Here is a 17,086-nt window from a genome sequence, read left to right as displayed (position 1 = left end):
ATGCTACCATAGTATGCTAGTCATCCAAAACATCTTGTGCCTGTTGAACCATTCCATCAACGATGGAAATAAAGTTGTCTAACACATTATTGACTGAATGAAGAAGAACTTTTTCTTCGTTTGCTTTTGTTTGCAATAGGCTACTAGGAGCCTGCTTTTCCTGCACTGAAGACTGAGCTGTAATTTCTTCTAGTTTTCTTTCCAGGCCCTCATTAATGATTTGTAGATTGTGGTTTGAAATTTCAAGGTCTTCTACCTAATTCCGTGTTAGTACTTCCTAATGATTTGGTTCTTGAACAAAAAGGGAAAGCAACCCACAAAATCGTCAATAAAGTCAGCTACTTCAACTTTCCACAATGTCAAGTAATTAGATATAAATGTACAGGTATTTTCCTTTGGAATTTGATAGCTTTTCCTAAGACTTACAGTACGATTAACCCTTGCATCCAATTGCAACCATCGACCATCCACTTTTTCTGATGGATGCTTCCATTCATTCATTCGTATCTGCTTTGATTTTAAATTCGATTCTTGCAATTCATGTTTTTCTTCTGTTTTTGATGGATCCATGCTGTAAAAATGGGTTTCGCAGTAGAAGAACGAAAAGTAGTTTGTTTATATTCATATTCACCAAGTTAAAACAATCATAGAAGAGAAAAAAGAAAATTAGCGCATGTTTTATCTTCTATCTTTTAAATTTTAGTTGTTATTTATTATTTTTATTTTTACAAAAGCTTTCAATATTGTTGTTTTAGTATTCTTCTGCTAATGCTTCTTGTAAGGGCTTTCTCATGAAGGTAGGTCCACCACTAAACCTTTTGGTATTGCTAGTATAATGTAAGGCCTAAGCTTAAAAGAAACAAAAGTTGAAACCAAGCTTAAATGAAGAAGTAAGAGTTTCTTCGTATCTAGGATCAATGAACAGGAATGAAAGCAATTCTGATATGACTTCCCTAAAAGGATCCATTGACTTTGCTCTATTGCTGAATCTTAAGCTTGTAAGATCAGCTCTCTTCTCCCTTCGTAAAAGTAGCTCTTTGGACGTCTGGCCGTCGTAAAACGCTATCCCAAACAATAAATTTCCGGTAATCGAATAATAAATAGCATTTTAAACATATTTTAATACCTTTAGCTGTCTTACGTTAAACAATTCAGTAGGTACATGTTGCATATACGATCCAACAGTCCGTAGAGGATAAACTCCAAATGGCCTTCCTTTCGAAAATTCCTACATTATTACGAGTAAAGAAAAATAAAAAAAATTAGGAATGAGATGCGTTTTCTGCTTCAATGCCCTGGTTCTCTGCAATGAATCCACACTTTCAAAAATTCCTCCAAGAGTTCGAGGCTTACAAACTTTACAAAATCATTGCAATTGCAAAAGGTACGAGGACATACATTCATAATTTATTTTATGTTATTGTTTACATCTTGGTGTATGTTTAGTGTCTCTCGAAAACGACTACGTGTCAAAGCTTCAAGTTACAATGCTACTTGGCGTGTAGAGCGAGCAAATTCACACGTATGTACATGTAAAAAACAAAACAGCGTGTTACATTTGAGCGGAAGCAGAAGGTTTTTCTCCTTCGTGCAACTGTAAGAAAACTGAAAAAGACGTGGAAGGTTGGTTGATTTTTTGGACTTGAGATACATTTTATGAACATGCCTGAACAGTCTGACATTCCAGGGGATGGCACGTTGGACGAACTGAACAAGATCAAAATGAAAAACCTATGTTTTCGTAAAAGAAGTAATGAGAATGTTAACAGTCCAGCGAATTTTGATTTGTCGGGACTGAATACTCCAGTCGATGAGTTAAGCCATGCAAACATACAGAACCTGAATGTTAGTGATTTCCGCAGCCTCACACAGCAGAGTAATCGTGAAGATTGTTACTCTCGTATTGAAAATGTTATGAGGTTAAAATCCATGTATAGTGAAGCTATTAATGGGGTTTTTTCTGCAGAACCAAAGAATATTCTCATTGTTACCAAACCCAGGAACCACTCATTGGTATATTTAACCGCGGACATAACAAAATTTCTGCTTTCTTCGACTTCGCCTGAGTCGAAAGTGTTCGTAGACAAACGGTTGGCAAATTCCAAAAGATTTGTCGCAAACGATATTCTGAACGATTTGGAATTGCATGAAGATAGAATTGGATTTTGGACTCCTTACATTTGCTTAATCAAACCAACAAAGTTTGATTTGATTATCACCGTTGGTGATAATGCTACTGTTTTGTATGCCTCTTGGTTATTTCAAAAACTTTGTCCTCCTGTCCTGACTTTATCCGATACTGATGTTCCCGGATTCTTGACTCATTTCTCTGCTGCTGAGTATAAAAAGCATATCAACTATATGCTTAACAGTAGAATTTCATTACGCTTTTCTTCTCGACTAGAATGTTCATATCACAAGTACAATGCAGAAACAAAGCAATACTCTCACGTTTCTACGAACTACGTTTTGGACGAGATTCAGGTCTCACGTGGTGAGCATCCTTACATCAGCAATTTAAACCTTTACAACAACTCAGAGTTAATGACGATCGTTCAAGCTGATGGACTAATTGTCTCTACTCCAACCGGTTCCACCAACATGTCTATGAATGCTGGTGGCTCTCTTGTCCATCCTGCTTTAAACGCTTTATTGATTACTCCTATCTGTCCTCATTGCCTATCGTTCAGGCCAGTAATTCTTCCTGATTATTCGGTTATAAACATTGAAATCCCCTTGGATTCTCGTGCTAGTGCTTTTTACTCTGCTGATGGGCACAGCAAAACTGAAATGACTCGCGGTGATTACTTGTCTATTGTGACTTCGCAATATCCTTTTACCACAATTCAAAACCCGCATAAACAATGGACAAAGATTCTTGAAGATAAACTGCGATGGAATGTACGAGAAAGACAAAAACCTTTCTCTAGAAAGCAAAGCATGATTTTCAATAAAGACACCACTGATGATAAGTTTGATATTACTGAAAATTCCTACAACAGAGAATCTGCAGAAAACACCTAGACTATTTTCTTTACTTTTAATTTCGGAAGGTAACTGTGTACGTTCCTTTCTTTATGTGTACCCGTTCGTAATGAGTGTGATATGGTTCACGGACTTTTATATATTTTAGTCTTCATGTTATTTATGTATATATTCCTCTCTTTTCCGCTTTTTCCTATTCGGAGATTGGAAAAATTTTGACGTACCTTTTATTTTATGCGAACAGAGATCCTTAATGACTTCGAATTCTATTTAAATTATACTTATAGTTCTATACAACTTCTTTTAGGCCCAATTTTTTTATTACTTTCTACTTTCGTCTTCATTATAGTGTTGTTGTTTTTTTTTTTTCTTATAATATACAAATAAATCCACATTGTTCAGTATCTGGTTAATAAATTCTATAAAATAATTCATCCATAATACCAGCTTAAGGATGTAATGCGCATCAGATCATTCAACCTGAGCAATCGGTCTTACTAGACGATGCCCAGCACTCGTTACCACTTTCAGTTGACCTCTCTTCTCCAATGCTGCCAGTGAGGCTTCAAACTCTGAAGCATCGACATGAGCCGTACTTTGCTCACGGAATCGAGTTAAAAGCTGGCTAACCATGAATGTTTTGCCTCCAGCAGTCAGTGTAGAAATCAAATTACTCAATTCTCGAACCATATCTTCGGAAACAAGTGTTTCTCTTTCATTGACGTAAATAAGGTCCAAAGAAATTTTTCCTGTAGCAGGATCGGTAGCATAATCTTTAATAGCAGTCTTAATTAAACGGGTAGCTTCCCGAACGTCTTCCACCTCAACCGTTTCACGAAGATGCATCTTGGCATGAGCTTCAGATAAACGGATCATCGATTCCAATTGCCTAGTTGTTGCTGTTACACGCTTTTCTGAAGCCCTTACATCTTCTCCAAGTTTCCTCATGTCAACATAGGCATTAACAAGTTCTTTTGAAGCTGGTTCAGTAATGATGGGATGTATGCAATTGCGTGCATAGGTAATATAACTTGTCAAAAACTCTATGGATAGTACTTCGTGTTCCGTAGCATTCTGAGGAGTATCTTCCATGTACATTGAAACAATATGATTAGCAAGTTTTCTGTCTATTGTTTCATCTACTCGGTCTAAAATCAAATAAACCAAGTCAAATCTCGAAAGCAACGTGGGAGGTAGATCTATATTTTTTGTAACCGGCATTTCAGGGTTATACTTACTTCCTATTGGATTTGCACTTGCCAAAATCGATGTTCTGGCATTAAGGGTAGTAATAATACCTGCTTTAGCCACTGTTACTGTTTGTTGCTCCATAACCTCATGAAGAATAGACCGTGTTGCATCTGTCATTTTATCGAACTCATCAATACAACATATACCACCATCTGAAAGCACTAAAGCACCACTTTCTAAGACCAACTGCTTTGTGTCTTGGTCGCGAGTAATATAAGCTGTTAAACCTACAGCCGAAGAACCCTTACCGCTAGTGTAAACACCACGAGGTGCAATTTTATGAACGTACTGAAGGATCTGAGATTTGGAGGTCGATGGGTCACCGCACATTAAAATATTTATATCACCTCGATATCTAGGACTGGCACCCTTTTGAAAAGTTTTGTTTGTGCCTCCAAAGAGTTGTAATAGTATTCCTTTCTTTACATCGTCCATTTCATAAATACTTGGTGCCAGTGAACGAGGAAGCAAATCATACAAATCGGGTCGCTCAGAAACCTTCTTGATTTTCTCAACTTCTTCATCGGTAATCCTGCGAACATCATCAATTTGAGCAGCTGTATCTTCAGCTAAATCATTATCCAAAGTAGAAGGATCAGTACCTAATCGCCTCCTATCTTGCTTTTTTATATGGACAACGTCGACGTATGTTTTAAAGAGAGACTTAATTGTTCGTTGACGAGGATTCATTCGGATGGGGACACAGCGAAATATACCTGTTATTTCTATACGGTCACCTGCCTTAGAAGAATCAACGAGTTCATCATAGACACAGAGACTAACAGAATGAGGTGTTTGACCATCTGGGACAATATCAGGTGTCTCTTGCAGCTTAATGACCTGTTTATCAGCAAATTCTGAGCGGTTATGTATTAGCTGCATAGAATTTGTTGCACCACAGATTTCTCTTGGGCATTTCACTGGCTCCGCAATACGGCCTCGATCAATTTCCACCGTGACACTGTGCCCGCAAACCGAGCACCGGAAAAAAGCTTGCTTCATGTCAGGAATTACAGGGGTACAACGAAGAACCAAGCCCTTGATAGAAATTAATTTGTCGATATCACCAGGATTTAAATCGCGCATATTGATGGTTCGCTCCAAATTGAACGGCCGAATTTTGTATATTCTTAGTTCAATATCATTTAATATGTCCTCTGGAGGATTCGTTCCTAACAAATCAAGCATTACATCTTTAATAGTCTGATCCATAATCGGAATAATTTCTTGGGGATATGAGTATAACTGGTTGTAAAGCTTTTTCGTAGGAGGATAATGCTTCAAATCCTGCACGTCCAAATTAAGGATATCTAAACCTATAATACGCATATTTCTAAGCGCTTCTATATATACAGCTTGTTCGGCATCAGGAGGAGGCATGAAATCATTTCTATACTCAGGCCGGTATTTTTTCTTAAACCCACGCAGAAACCCTTGAAAAGAAGCTATACTTTCTTGAATCGAAACATTCGTCCCCCAGATGACACGAACGGTATCATCGTTAGCTTCACTTGTAGGCTGAGCTTGACTGAATGTTAAAGCGTCTGAACCGGAGAAAATCAGACTGCTAGGAGTAGTAGCTCCAATTTTCTGGGGATCAACTTCTCTTCTGGAAGGTGTTTTTAATTGTACAGTAGAATGAATATCACCGCGTCTTGAAGATTTGGGAGTTCGCTGTGAGCTTCCAGCTAAGAAAAGATCATTATGCTGAGAAAGAGGAATAGAACGAGAGCTATGGGGAGCCTGAGGAGCTGGCGAACTAGATTCAAATAATAAAGGGGAGGATGCGACTATATCGGGTTAGCCTTTTAGACAGTAGAATGAGAACTTACGAGATGTACGCGTTTTTGTTTTAGGGGTTGTATGCTGACTCAAACCGGGAGAAGAAGTGGGAAAAAATAATGGAGAGGAATCCATTGCTTCCCTAGAAGAGCTATTAGCCCGCTTAGGAGTCGTTGCTCCTCTGCCCTGACTACTTTGTTGGCTCGAGGACATGTTGGTAGTGGATAGAAAAGAATGTCAACAAAAGCAATGAAAAGATAAGAATAATGAAATAAGTTGCTAAATATAATAATTTCATTTCTTTTACACTCAATTAATATCAAGTGAAAACGATATTTGATACACATGTTACCAATCATTTGAGTTGAATTATCGTAAAGTTATAGCAAATGGGTGTAGATGTTCATAATACTTAAATTTAATTAATTATAATGTTTTTTATAAAATTGGCTTTTGGATGAAGGCGAGAATAAGTCGAATTGCTTTTTCAACAGTTCATAGCAAACCCACAATGAAAAAGTTCTAAAATGAACTGTCCTTCATTCATTCGTAAGAAATACAATTAGAAAAATGCTTTTATCTTTCTTCTTTTCTTCTCTGAGTTTCAATTTCTTGTTAACGCTTTAGTAAAGAAAGCCAATAGTACTCGGATTTCATAAGCTGGAAAGTCAAAAATAAAAGAAAGACAAGAGAAAAAGTATCTCACAAGCCTTATTACCTATAGTTTCTAGGGAAAAGATTTTTAGTAGCCGTAGCAAGACTATATTGTTACCGACATCTAAGTGAAGTCAAGTGAAGCAAAGATATGTATAGGGATAGTATCAAATTGACTTCAAAGATCCTGCTTTCAATATAAAAAATTTTAATGATATCTCTGACAGATTGGCTGGTCTCATAAGTGTGAATTTGGTCGCTCGTTTGTCATAGTGAATCCGCGCTCTTTGTAACAGTTTGATTTAATTTCCCATCCTCTTTTTTCAAGAGCATCATAGCACATAGAAGGCAATCCCCATAGCTGGACATTATTGTTTTCGTGTCACAACCTATTCCTTTAGACGCACAATGATGCATCAACAAACTGATTAGAAGAAAAGCATAAATAATTTAATAAATCCATAAGAGTACATATTTACTCATCGATTCTATTCAATTTAAGGAACGGAATGTCCTGCTCTACATTTGTCCTGTGCTGAATGTTTTTGGAATACCCAAAAGCTAAGCACCTACCAAACCTCAACAAAACAAATATTGATTGACAAAAAAAATAGTCTGATATTGAAGCTAAAAATGGAGAATGTTTTTGGAAGAGCTAGGAATGATCAAGCAGAGACAAGAAAATATGGGGTTATGAGCATGAAAGCTGGCAAGTTGAATCGCAAACCTGGTACGAAAATCCTGCAAGCAGATCATCGTAAAGGGTAAGAAGTTTTCAAGAAAGCTAAAGATCAATAATATTTGTTCTTTGCATCTGATATTTTTCCAGCACTTTCATTCATGTTAATAATCCATTAGTATCCTATACCTACAGCTAGAAACAGATGAATTACTTCATTTTTATTGGAAAGAAAGGTCTAGAAACTCTTCAGATGTAGAAGATGTAAGGAAAAGTGCGATATGGAACAATGTTTCCAGTGTTTATTCTCTCAACTGAACTTCTATGAGATTGCCCATATCTGGAAGATTCAAGTTGGTTAATTATGTGAGAGATTGATTATTAACCGTTTGTTTAGGATTTTATTATTTTTCCTGATGAGGCCAATTTCATTAAGGTCGATCAATGTACAACGGGTCGTGTGTATGCTCTGAAATTTAAATCATCATCTCAAATACATTTTTATTGGATGCAAGATTATAGCGATGAAAAAGATGAGGAAATGGTTTCGCTGGTAAATCAGTTGATTGCTGATCCTTTCAACGTTACTAGAAGTATTAACGCTCGAAATAATGCATCCAGCCGTAGTCGTAGTATGGACGATACTTCATCTGCGAGTCAATTGCTGCAGCTATTTGGGGCTGCTAGTCAAGATTCCCTACAGGATTTCAACTGGGAGGTGTTATCTCCTACCGCTGAAGCACCTGGTTTTTTGCCCCGATTTTCTCCAGTGAGTGAATCTGCAAATCAATTTCAACCTACCAATGGCTCTGGTGCAGAACTAAGAAGAGCAGGTCAAGCCAATTTTGGCATGGATGATCCCTCGGGGCCTGCATTTGACGTGAATGAAGATTACTCTCGTTCTCGAACCTTAGACATGCTTGAAGAGTTATCAAGATCTATAGAGATTAGTAACACTCCTGTTGAACCCTTTCCAATAGATGATGAAATGCATCGGGTTATTACACACCCAAGAATTACTCATAAACTCTTCCCTCATGCTCCCCCAGAACTTATTCGGAATTCTAGGAAAGATGAATTGACTCAAAACCCAGATTTTTACAAACATTTTTCTTCTTTACAACGTGCAATTGTAAAACCAGAGTTTGAACCTTTGCGTTCGTATTTGCAAATCTCGTCCGATGAACTTTCTGGTTCGAACGGATTTCAGAGACTTTTAAAGTCGATTTACGATCGCATGGTGGCCGAAGGTGTGATTGTAATTACCCGTATAACTCACACAGATGAAGATGGAAATAGTATTGATGAAAGTGAAGGGGGTGGTGACCGTAGCCAAGACAGGGACTTGGAAATGGAAGAGAGATCTTAATCAACGATTCTTTGTATGACGATTCGCTTGTAACGTTTATTTATGTGTTGATGTGGTGAGCGTTCTGGGAGTACTAAGTCGTTTTTTCAAGCACACACGCTATTAAATTTGGTTATGTCTTCCTGTTGAACTCTGTAAACTCTACTTTGTTACGATGGTAATGTATTCTTGGATAGATATCCTTAGAGGTTTGTATATATACATCTTGTATATAGCGTATATGTATGCATTTAGATTCCTGATGTCGCTTTTTTAGCAAAGCTTGCCTTCTATTCGTTACACTTCTATCTAAATGCCGTTTCACTGTCCTTTGAACATGAAGAAATTTGCATGCTATTCTACGAGAAAACAGTTCGGGAATCTTCTTTGAAATATAAGAAACGTTACTTTAATCGACCACTGTTCCATAGCTTTTCAATATAAAAATGAAAAATTCTTTGGACATTTTGCTAAATGTTTTTAAAAACCAACATGAATTCAATTCCTTGTGTATTCTTTTTTCGTATGACTGTTACCGTTAGTTGCTGAGACCAACTGTGGTAAATGTTTCGACAACGGAAAGCGAGTGTTGCAGTATAAAAATGATTTCCTTGATCATAATATGTGAATGTTGAAAAGACGATTGATGCAAAGCGACAAAAGGTATATGAATTGTATTTTTGTGACACTCATATTTATAACCAAGATTGACCTAAAAAGACAACTAAAAATGGGAAAACCTCAAGAACAGAAACAAAGAAGGATAAAATAAATAGTAGTGAAAAAAAATAAAAGACGACAAAACAACCACTACTACACAGATGCCTAAACCCCAAGTCTTGTCTAGATATTTATTCCAAATTTAATTTCAAAATATTGTTTACTAGTGTAGCGCAGTAACATAAGCAACGTATGCAAGAATTTACTCTTGTTATGAAAACACCATATTACGAGCTTCAACGCAAGTTAGCTGTTCACGGTTCGTATCATTAATCAACACTACTTGAGTGATAGAGAGTAATGACATCAGAGAACAACAAAAACAAAATTGCATTTTACATGATTCACTTTTCATATTTTAAAGCTATTATTTTTATAAATACATTTGGAGGCTTTTTGATTGCCACGTCCAGCGTTTTCGGTTCATCAAGCTACTCTAAATCACTGTTCAAGTAGCAACTTTGCTCAGTATGAAATCACTGGGAAAGAGAAATCGTCAAATAGATTAACTGTGAATCATTCTACGGACATAAGGCTCACCAGGATTTGTCATATTTCATAGCCAGGTGCGCAGATAGAAAAGGCTCGCTTTTCCCGAATTGTTTCTTTTAACTTTTCCACTTACTCAAGAAGTGAACCAAGAAACTATTGTCAACTGAATTTTCCATTCAACGGATTCATTCTACAGGTATGAAGAAAAACTAGAAAAGCGTAGTGAATAATAGCAGAAAGAGAATAACGTTGAATTCATTTGCTTTCGTCGAGCTATTATTCAACTATGAGGATTTGCTTCAGATAACTGACTAAAGAAACATAGACTAAGCGACTATTTGATTTTTACATCCTTCCCCCCTCTGTGTTTTCAGCGTTCTTATTAATAAGTTTGAACCAACATGTTTTCTCAACGTCTTAGCGCTTTCAAGAGCTTTCCTCTCAGCAACTCAAGCCGTAACTCAATTCGTTTGGGCCCATCACTCGAAACTCGTACCTTATTAAATCGCTGGTATTCTAGCAACCAACCTCTCCATCGCAAGCCGGTTGAAGAGGATACAATTCCCCCTAAAGACAATGCTAGTCGTGAAACGACCACTGACTCAGAGGCCAATGTTCGTTCCGACTGGGATAATACCCCCATTGATGAATTAGAGCGCGAGACCGCCGCCAAGAGTCAACGCACTGAAAACGTATCCGTGAACGACCGAAAGAGCCCTCCTTCTGCTGATGAAATGTAAAGGCTGCTCCTGATGTTTCCATTATATTTTTATATATATTTTTTTAAACACTATGACCATTACGCTTATGAAAATAATGGCTGAATTCTCTTTTATTCAGCTTTGGGTTAATGAGACAACCTTTTTATGTGGATACTTAAAGACAAAGTAAACGAATACAAACGTAATAACATCGATAAAATATATACTCTTGACACATACTTTCTCACATGTTACCATCTTGAATATTTTTATGAATTCATTTTACCAATAATTACTTAACAAAAATTCTTCGTCCTGACGCTAAAATTTCTAATGGATCCGGATCCAAATGAATAACATATTTAGTTCTTTTTTCCTTTCGTTTCTTCCATCAATTTACCGCTGTTTTCTAAAAGACCTGTTTGTATCGTGATAACAATTATAATAATAAGAACAGGTGTAAATTTAGCGGTATGAAAGCGAATTATCATAGTAGAAAATTCTACGTATACAATCCTTTTCTCCAGTATGGCAACTGCGCTGTACGAGCATAAGCAACACCACAGGCATTACAGAGCGACTTGTTTCCTTCGGGACCACGTCGTACGCAAAATGTCCCCGTACCCAAAACGTTGCACCATCTGCATTTCCAACGCGGTCGCTCTTGATCCAATAAGGTCTGCGCGTCAGAAACAGAGGCGCTCGGAAGATTCGTCGTGGCCGCCTGGGCGACCATGCTTCCGGTAGCTGCTGCTCTCCAACGCTCTGCTGAAACATCTGCGGCATTTCCACCAAATTTTGAAGCATCTCTTCTCCACTGTCGAACCATGTTTTCTTTGTTTGTTTCATTCCGTTTCGCTTCTTCTAAACTTACCGTTTCCAACGTGGGTTGCCATAACGCTCCCATTGTAGCCATGTCCTGACGAGGTCCAGCCATCGCTCCAGGCACAGAATCATTGTCGTAATCTGGTAAATCTCCTTCACAAGCATCTTTTTTCAGCTTGAGTAGATTTTCATGGATTGCATGAGCCATTTCGGGTCGAAATTCGCCCGCCAATCCAAGGTCACTACAGGTTTGTGTACTGAAATCCTCCGGTGTTAAATTGCTCGTTAAATTCCATTCAACCTGATCATTGTATGCATGCTGTGACAACTGTAATTGAATATTAAACACGACCAGCATTTCCTGCCCTTGAGGCATAGGTACTTCAGCTACCGGTGCATATTCTTCAATCTGTGTCCGAATGCTTGAACTGATTTGAGGTCCATATGAATTTATTGGAATATCTAAATCCGTACATAGTATATGAGCAAATGTATCTGGTGTCATCACTTGTTCATTCATATTCCACAAAAACGTATCCCTCAATCGGTAGTCATTTGTCAATTCAATATCTAGCCGTATTGGAACATAAACATCCCTTTCTTCAGCTGCGCATCCTAATTGCTCATCTGTGAAGTAAGTATGCCTCGTTTTTGTTGCAAATTTGGGAACGATTCTTTTTCCTTGGGGTCGTTCATTTGGAAAGCCCTGTTCATCCACTTTGAAATTATCCTCTTCTTCTTCCTTTTCTGTGGGCTCAGAAGGGAGCTGAAAATCATCTCCTTGCTCAAAAGCCGCGTAATTGACTACCGGTACATTTCGAAGTGAATTTCGCCCTGTATACGAGGTATGTGACCGTGTTGAAACCGTAATATTTTTTTGTATTATAGAGGTGTTTCCCGTTCGAAGTCGAGCATGATAGGTGGTTTTGCAAGCTTGATTCATCAAGTTGATGAGATTTTGTAGTATGCTCAAGGTTAGATTTGTCTTCCGGACTACATCAATCTGAGACCATCGGATACTTTCTATCAAAAGTAAAAAAAGAAGAAGCCAAAAACCCTTTTTTTATATTTGCAATTTTGTCATTAATTGTTTTTACGGTGTTTTATTGTCTGAGTGGGTGTACCTCATCGTTCTTGAACGAATCCAGTATTCTCGCAGCGACGTAAATGTAAAAAAAAGATTAAAAGAAACATAAATTACAGCTTTTGATGTTCTACTTGTAACACGTATAATAGTTTTTTCAGGATGTAGGAATGAATTAGCGATTCGGTTTCACATAGACCATATAGCAATATCCTTCTTTTTTTGCAAAAAAAAAAAAAAGAAAAAAATAACAACCTAAAGCAAAAGATAAGCTTTGGAATATTTTTAGGGGAACGAACGAAAACATTTCTGCTCATAATCCATATAATTTTTACTCAGGATACGTAAACATGTGTTTGTAATGACAAACATGTTAATAGGAACATAAACAAACTGTAAATTTATCAGTCCTGAAATAAAATTATCAAGTTACGTGGAGCATTGAATGCGTATTCGAATGTTGCTCTCCGTGTTTTGAATTTTCAGTTTCTGGTTCATCTTCTTCATCTTTACTCGAGTTTTGTACGTCTAATTGTTCACGAAGGTCCTTGGCCAAGTTTCGTAGCATCGCATATCCCAGATGCATCTTACCTGAAAAGTGATCTGCCAAACGTCTATCGTTATCCAGCCGAGACAAATATGCACTACAAACATCACAAACCTGCAACTTCTGATGAGTCGTACCAGCTTGACTGGGGACTTCATTCATAGATATAACTTCTTGATGCAACTCCTCTCTACGAGTTCTTAGGCGACTTAGCTCAGTATAGTGTTTCATTGACTGGCTAATATGTCCTTTCTGGGATAAAGCTTTCATCTCCTCGATCAGCACGTCAATTGAATGGCCTGTATGAGCCATGTCACGCATTAGCTCATCTGTTCGTTCAATTTCCTCTGTTGTTTTTTCCTTTCTTGCCTCTGCAATATCAATTCTCCGATTACATTCATCAACATGTCTTTCCAAATCATCTAAATAGTCCCATTCGTAACCATAACTATGTGAATAGCTGGCTCGCTCATAGTCAGACTTCAACTTATCACTATGGATTTTTGGACACGGTCCTAAATCTATCTTTGTGTTTGTAAATATATCATGAGGGCATATTCCACATAAAAAACTTCTACACACTTTGCGGTCCGTAAAATGAACTTGGCCTCGACTTGTAAAATTGGAAAGGTTACTTCCCATAAGCTGTTCAATAATCTTCCTTTGTTCGGCAGCCATATTTAGTTGGATTTAATTCTTTTCTTTTCTGTGTCGAGGTAAACGATTACCTTTGAAGTCTTGTACAATATGTCACTCTATACCCGACCGAATACGCAAAAGTGAAAAGAATATTTCCTTTTCAACTGTAAAAAAAAAAAAAAAAAAAACCGTGAAAGTCGTTCTAACACAAAACCTTTCGACGCTCACAGATGTCTTTTGCTTTCAAGAAATGCTAAACCAAGAAAAAATCCTTAAAAAATAAAAGGCAATTTGAAAGATAAATAAATAGAACTTAGATTGTTTATGGAAGGGATTAATCAAGAAGATACTTAGCGCGGCGATTAATGAGAAGTTGGTGAAATTAAAAGCGAAGCGACTTTACTATTTAAGTGATATTTTCAATTATTCCAAAACGCTTAAAATACCCAGAATTTTTTCTATAAAAGACTTATTAGACGTCGAAATTATAAAAGGGATTGAAAACCTCGGTTTAAAAAGCAATGGTTTAAAATGGCTTCAATTGCTGCTGCTCATAATGGAAAACCGCAGTATTCGGAATCCTGGAGAGACTATTTTTGTGAAACGTTGGTAAAAGACTTTATTTCCACTTTAGACGGCGATTTGGATAAATGGAAAAGTGACGATTCAGCTTATTTGATTGAGTACGAATGGTTTGAAGCCTATAAAGACTTCTTAAATGGACAAAGCCGTCATCCTGGTCCGATAGAACAGAGAAAATTGCTGGACAAAAACCACCAGCTTTTGCCTGGGCTTGAGGAATCAATTGACTATACAATTATATCATCTTCTGCCTGGCAGAAGCTAGCACAATGGTAAGGCTTATAAAGATTGATTTTCCTCTATAAACGGGCTTAAAGGTTCATTACCTTTTGATGCTTGTGCTATTACAAGGCATAGTATTCTTCGCAAGCTTCATCAAAAAATAAGTGAAGCTAGCAGTAATAAGGCCATAATAAATTTCTTTTAAATGTTTGTCTTAATTATACTAACGGTTTTAATCAGGTTTGGAGTCCATGGATTACCGATAGAGAGAGAAGTTATACTCGTTGGACCAAAACACAATTTGCAACCATTTGTGAATGTATACCCCATTATTTTTTCTACGGCTTTTATTTATTCTAATTCCATAGATGCAGAACTCTCATTCCTTCCCTCAATTCCCCACTATGAAGGTCCTTATAAATTCCATTTCTCAAAGAGCCAGACTCTTAAAGACCTGTTTGACTTTATTCGTGTCAATTTCAATATACCAGAATCAATAGAATACCGCGTATGGCATAATGAACGATTATTACCGTCTAGCCGATTCATACCAATACCCCATGCGAGAAGTCTTTGGGGAGCCATTTTGTTGAATGACTTTGCCGATTGCATGACAATGTTTGAGATGAATTTGGAGAAAGGATGTCTTGTTATTGAAGCTCTAAATGCTCAGCTTCAGGAATGGCCGATGGATTCGCCTCAAGTAACTAATACGAAGAATATGCTTGAGCGTGGATACTGCGGGATGAATAACATTGGAAATACGTGCTATATGAATTCTGCTCTTCAATGCTTATTTCATACTCAGGAGCTATCTGAATACTTTCTTCATGATCGGTATAAAGGGGAAATCAATTTCACGAATCCTTTGGGAATGAAAGGAAAAGTTGCCCTTGCTTATGCTAATCTCATAAAGCAAGCAAATAAAAATGGTGTTTTTGGACACCCGATCTCTCCTTATACATTGAAATACATTGTTAGTGAATTTAATTCATCCTTTGCCGGCTATAGCCAAAATGATTCACAAGAATTTATCGCATTTTTCCTTGACGGTTTACATGAAGACCTTAACAGAGTTATTGATAAGCCGTATTTTGAAAGGCCAGACCTGTACACTGAAAACCAAATACAGGTTCAAAAGGTGGCAGATGAATGTTGGGAGATGTATGCAAAAAGAAATGATTCGGTTGTTGTCGAGTTATTTCAAGGAATGTACAAAAGTACATTGCAATGTTCGACTTGCGGTTTGACGTCTGTGGTCTTTGATCCTTTCATGTACCTAACTTTGCCCCTCCCAACGCTAACAAAATGGAGACATACCGTTAATTTTGTTCCTATGTCAGAAAATGATTCCCCCGAAAAGTTCGTCATCCAAATTCCTTCCGATTACACTGTGAACGAAGCTAAATGCTATGCTATATTGCGCTTGCAACAGCTTGGCTACGATACCGAGGACGTAAAAGCAGTCGATATATATGATGGGAAAGTTTATAAATGTTTAGGTGAACATAGCAAAATCTCAAAAACGATTCGCTCCTACGATCGCTTATTCATGTATGAAACAACGAGAGAAAAGATAATTACGCCCGTTGTTCACTGTAAAAGTCTTCCTCAAATACCCGGATCACTTCAACGATGTGATCCTTTTGGATATCCACTACAACTTTCTTTTTCCGAAAACTATGTTTCCAAAAAGGAGTTATACAGCAGAGTGTACAAATTATATTGCACATATACTGACACCTTTATAACTCCCGATATGTTTCAAATATGTATACAGACTCTTCCGTTTGGCGTGGACGTGTGGAACAGATTGAAAGATTTTGAAAACTATGATTATACTCCAGTGGGCGAAGAAGGTGTCGTTTTGAACAAACAGACGATTATCATGTGTGTATGGAAAGAAGAAAGCCAGAAAAAGGCATTTATAAAAAACAATTGGTTTTTTGACGGAAAGCAATACCATGTAGATTCTATCACATTGGAAGATTGCCTTGAAGAATTTTCTCGGCCTGAACAACTTTCGTTGGAAGATTCATGGTATTGTCCATCGTGTAAGGATTTTCGGGCGGCTACTAAACAAATGGAGATTTGGAAGTTACCAAGAAATTTAATTATACATTTGAATCGTTTTAGTTGTACAGGCCGCATACGAAAACTTCGGAAAAGGAGAGATTATGTCCGTTTTCCTACGGTGAACTTGGATATGAAACCACATATTAGTCCATTAAGGGAGCTAAAGAAAAAAGAGGCTAAGAACAGATCGCATACATACGAATTGTATGCGATTGACAATCATCATGGATACATGATTAACAGCCACTATACTTCGTATGCTAAGGATGCATCGAGCAGCAGCTTTTTAAATTACGATGGTAAGGCTCGTGAATGAGTATACATATCGAAAAAGTAACTAACGATTTTGCTATTAGATGCTTATGTTGAAAATGTTGGAGACGATGCCATCGTCACAGCTGCGGCATATGTGCTTTTTTTCCAAGAAAAAACAAAGGCATAAGGTAACACGAGATCCATCAGAAAAATGGATGGTTTCTGTAAAGCTTGTAAACGAAAG

The 17,086-nt window shown here is 37.3% G+C and overlaps 8 protein-coding genes across 8 annotated transcripts; 4 read left to right on the top strand and 4 right to left on the bottom strand.

Annotated features, from left to right (window-relative positions):
• Positions 1 to 16: 16 nt before the first annotated feature.
• On the bottom strand, positions 17 to 570 carry SOMG_04423 (Schizosaccharomyces specific protein; the record flags this gene model as incomplete). Its single annotated transcript, XM_056183208.1, has 2 exons — positions 17 to 256; positions 427 to 570. 2 exons carry the CDS (start codon positions 568 to 570, stop codon positions 17 to 19), a joined length of 384 nt encoding a protein of 127 aa, XP_056038885.1.
• Positions 571 to 1,656: 1,086 nt separating this feature from the next.
• Positions 1,657 to 3,024, top strand: SOMG_04422 (NAD/NADH kinase; the record flags this gene model as incomplete). Its single annotated transcript, XM_056183207.1, has 1 exon — positions 1,657 to 3,024. One exon carries the CDS (start codon positions 1,657 to 1,659, stop codon positions 3,022 to 3,024), a length of 1,368 nt encoding a protein of 455 aa, XP_056039386.1.
• Positions 3,025 to 3,456: 432 nt separating this feature from the next.
• Positions 3,457 to 6,231, bottom strand: mcm4 (MCM complex subunit Mcm4/Cdc21; the record flags this gene model as incomplete). The annotated part of the gene is made up of 2 exons (XM_056183206.1): positions 3,457 to 6,026; positions 6,069 to 6,231. The coding sequence occupies 2 exons, from the start codon at positions 6,229 to 6,231 to the stop codon at positions 3,457 to 3,459; spliced, it is 2,733 nt and encodes a 910-aa protein (XP_056039429.1).
• Positions 6,232 to 7,305: 1,074 nt separating this feature from the next.
• On the top strand, positions 7,306 to 8,720 carry rpn1302 (19S proteasome regulatory subunit Rpn13b; the record flags this gene model as incomplete). Its single annotated transcript, XM_056183205.1, has 3 exons — positions 7,306 to 7,436; positions 7,531 to 7,615; positions 7,749 to 8,720. 3 exons carry the CDS (start codon positions 7,306 to 7,308, stop codon positions 8,718 to 8,720), a joined length of 1,188 nt encoding a protein of 395 aa, XP_056039554.1.
• A 1,592-nt stretch (positions 8,721 to 10,312) lies between these two features.
• SOMG_04418 (Schizosaccharomyces specific protein) lies at positions 10,313 to 10,651 on the top strand (the record flags this gene model as incomplete). Its single annotated transcript, XM_056183204.1, has 1 exon — positions 10,313 to 10,651. One exon carries the CDS (start codon positions 10,313 to 10,315, stop codon positions 10,649 to 10,651), a length of 339 nt encoding a protein of 112 aa, XP_056039120.1.
• Positions 10,652 to 11,114: 463 nt separating this feature from the next.
• On the bottom strand, positions 11,115 to 12,380 carry sfh1 (RSC complex subunit Sfh1; the record flags this gene model as incomplete). Its single annotated transcript, XM_056183203.1, has 1 exon — positions 11,115 to 12,380. The coding sequence occupies one exon, from the start codon at positions 12,378 to 12,380 to the stop codon at positions 11,115 to 11,117; it is 1,266 nt and encodes a 421-aa protein (XP_056039104.1).
• A 565-nt stretch (positions 12,381 to 12,945) lies between these two features.
• On the bottom strand, positions 12,946 to 13,746 carry luc7 (U1 snRNP-associated protein Luc7; the record flags this gene model as incomplete). The annotated part of the gene is made up of 1 exon (XM_056183202.1): positions 12,946 to 13,746. The coding sequence occupies one exon, from the start codon at positions 13,744 to 13,746 to the stop codon at positions 12,946 to 12,948; it is 801 nt and encodes a 266-aa protein (XP_056039731.1).
• Positions 13,747 to 14,238: 492 nt separating this feature from the next.
• ubp1 (ubiquitin C-terminal hydrolase Ubp1) lies at positions 14,239 to 17,029 on the top strand (the record flags this gene model as incomplete). Its single annotated transcript, XM_056183201.1, has 3 exons — positions 14,239 to 14,561; positions 14,752 to 16,886; positions 16,944 to 17,029. The coding sequence occupies 3 exons, from the start codon at positions 14,239 to 14,241 to the stop codon at positions 17,027 to 17,029; spliced, it is 2,544 nt and encodes an 847-aa protein (XP_056039727.1).
• Between the last annotated feature and the right edge of the window lie 57 nt (positions 17,030 to 17,086).

Source organism: Schizosaccharomyces osmophilus, chromosome 3 (genome assembly GCF_027921745.1).
Source record: "Schizosaccharomyces osmophilus chromosome 3, complete sequence".
NCBI lineage: Eukaryota > Fungi > Ascomycota > Schizosaccharomycetes > Schizosaccharomycetales > Schizosaccharomycetaceae > Schizosaccharomyces > Schizosaccharomyces osmophilus.
This window is presented reverse-complemented; position numbering and strand designations above follow the sequence as displayed.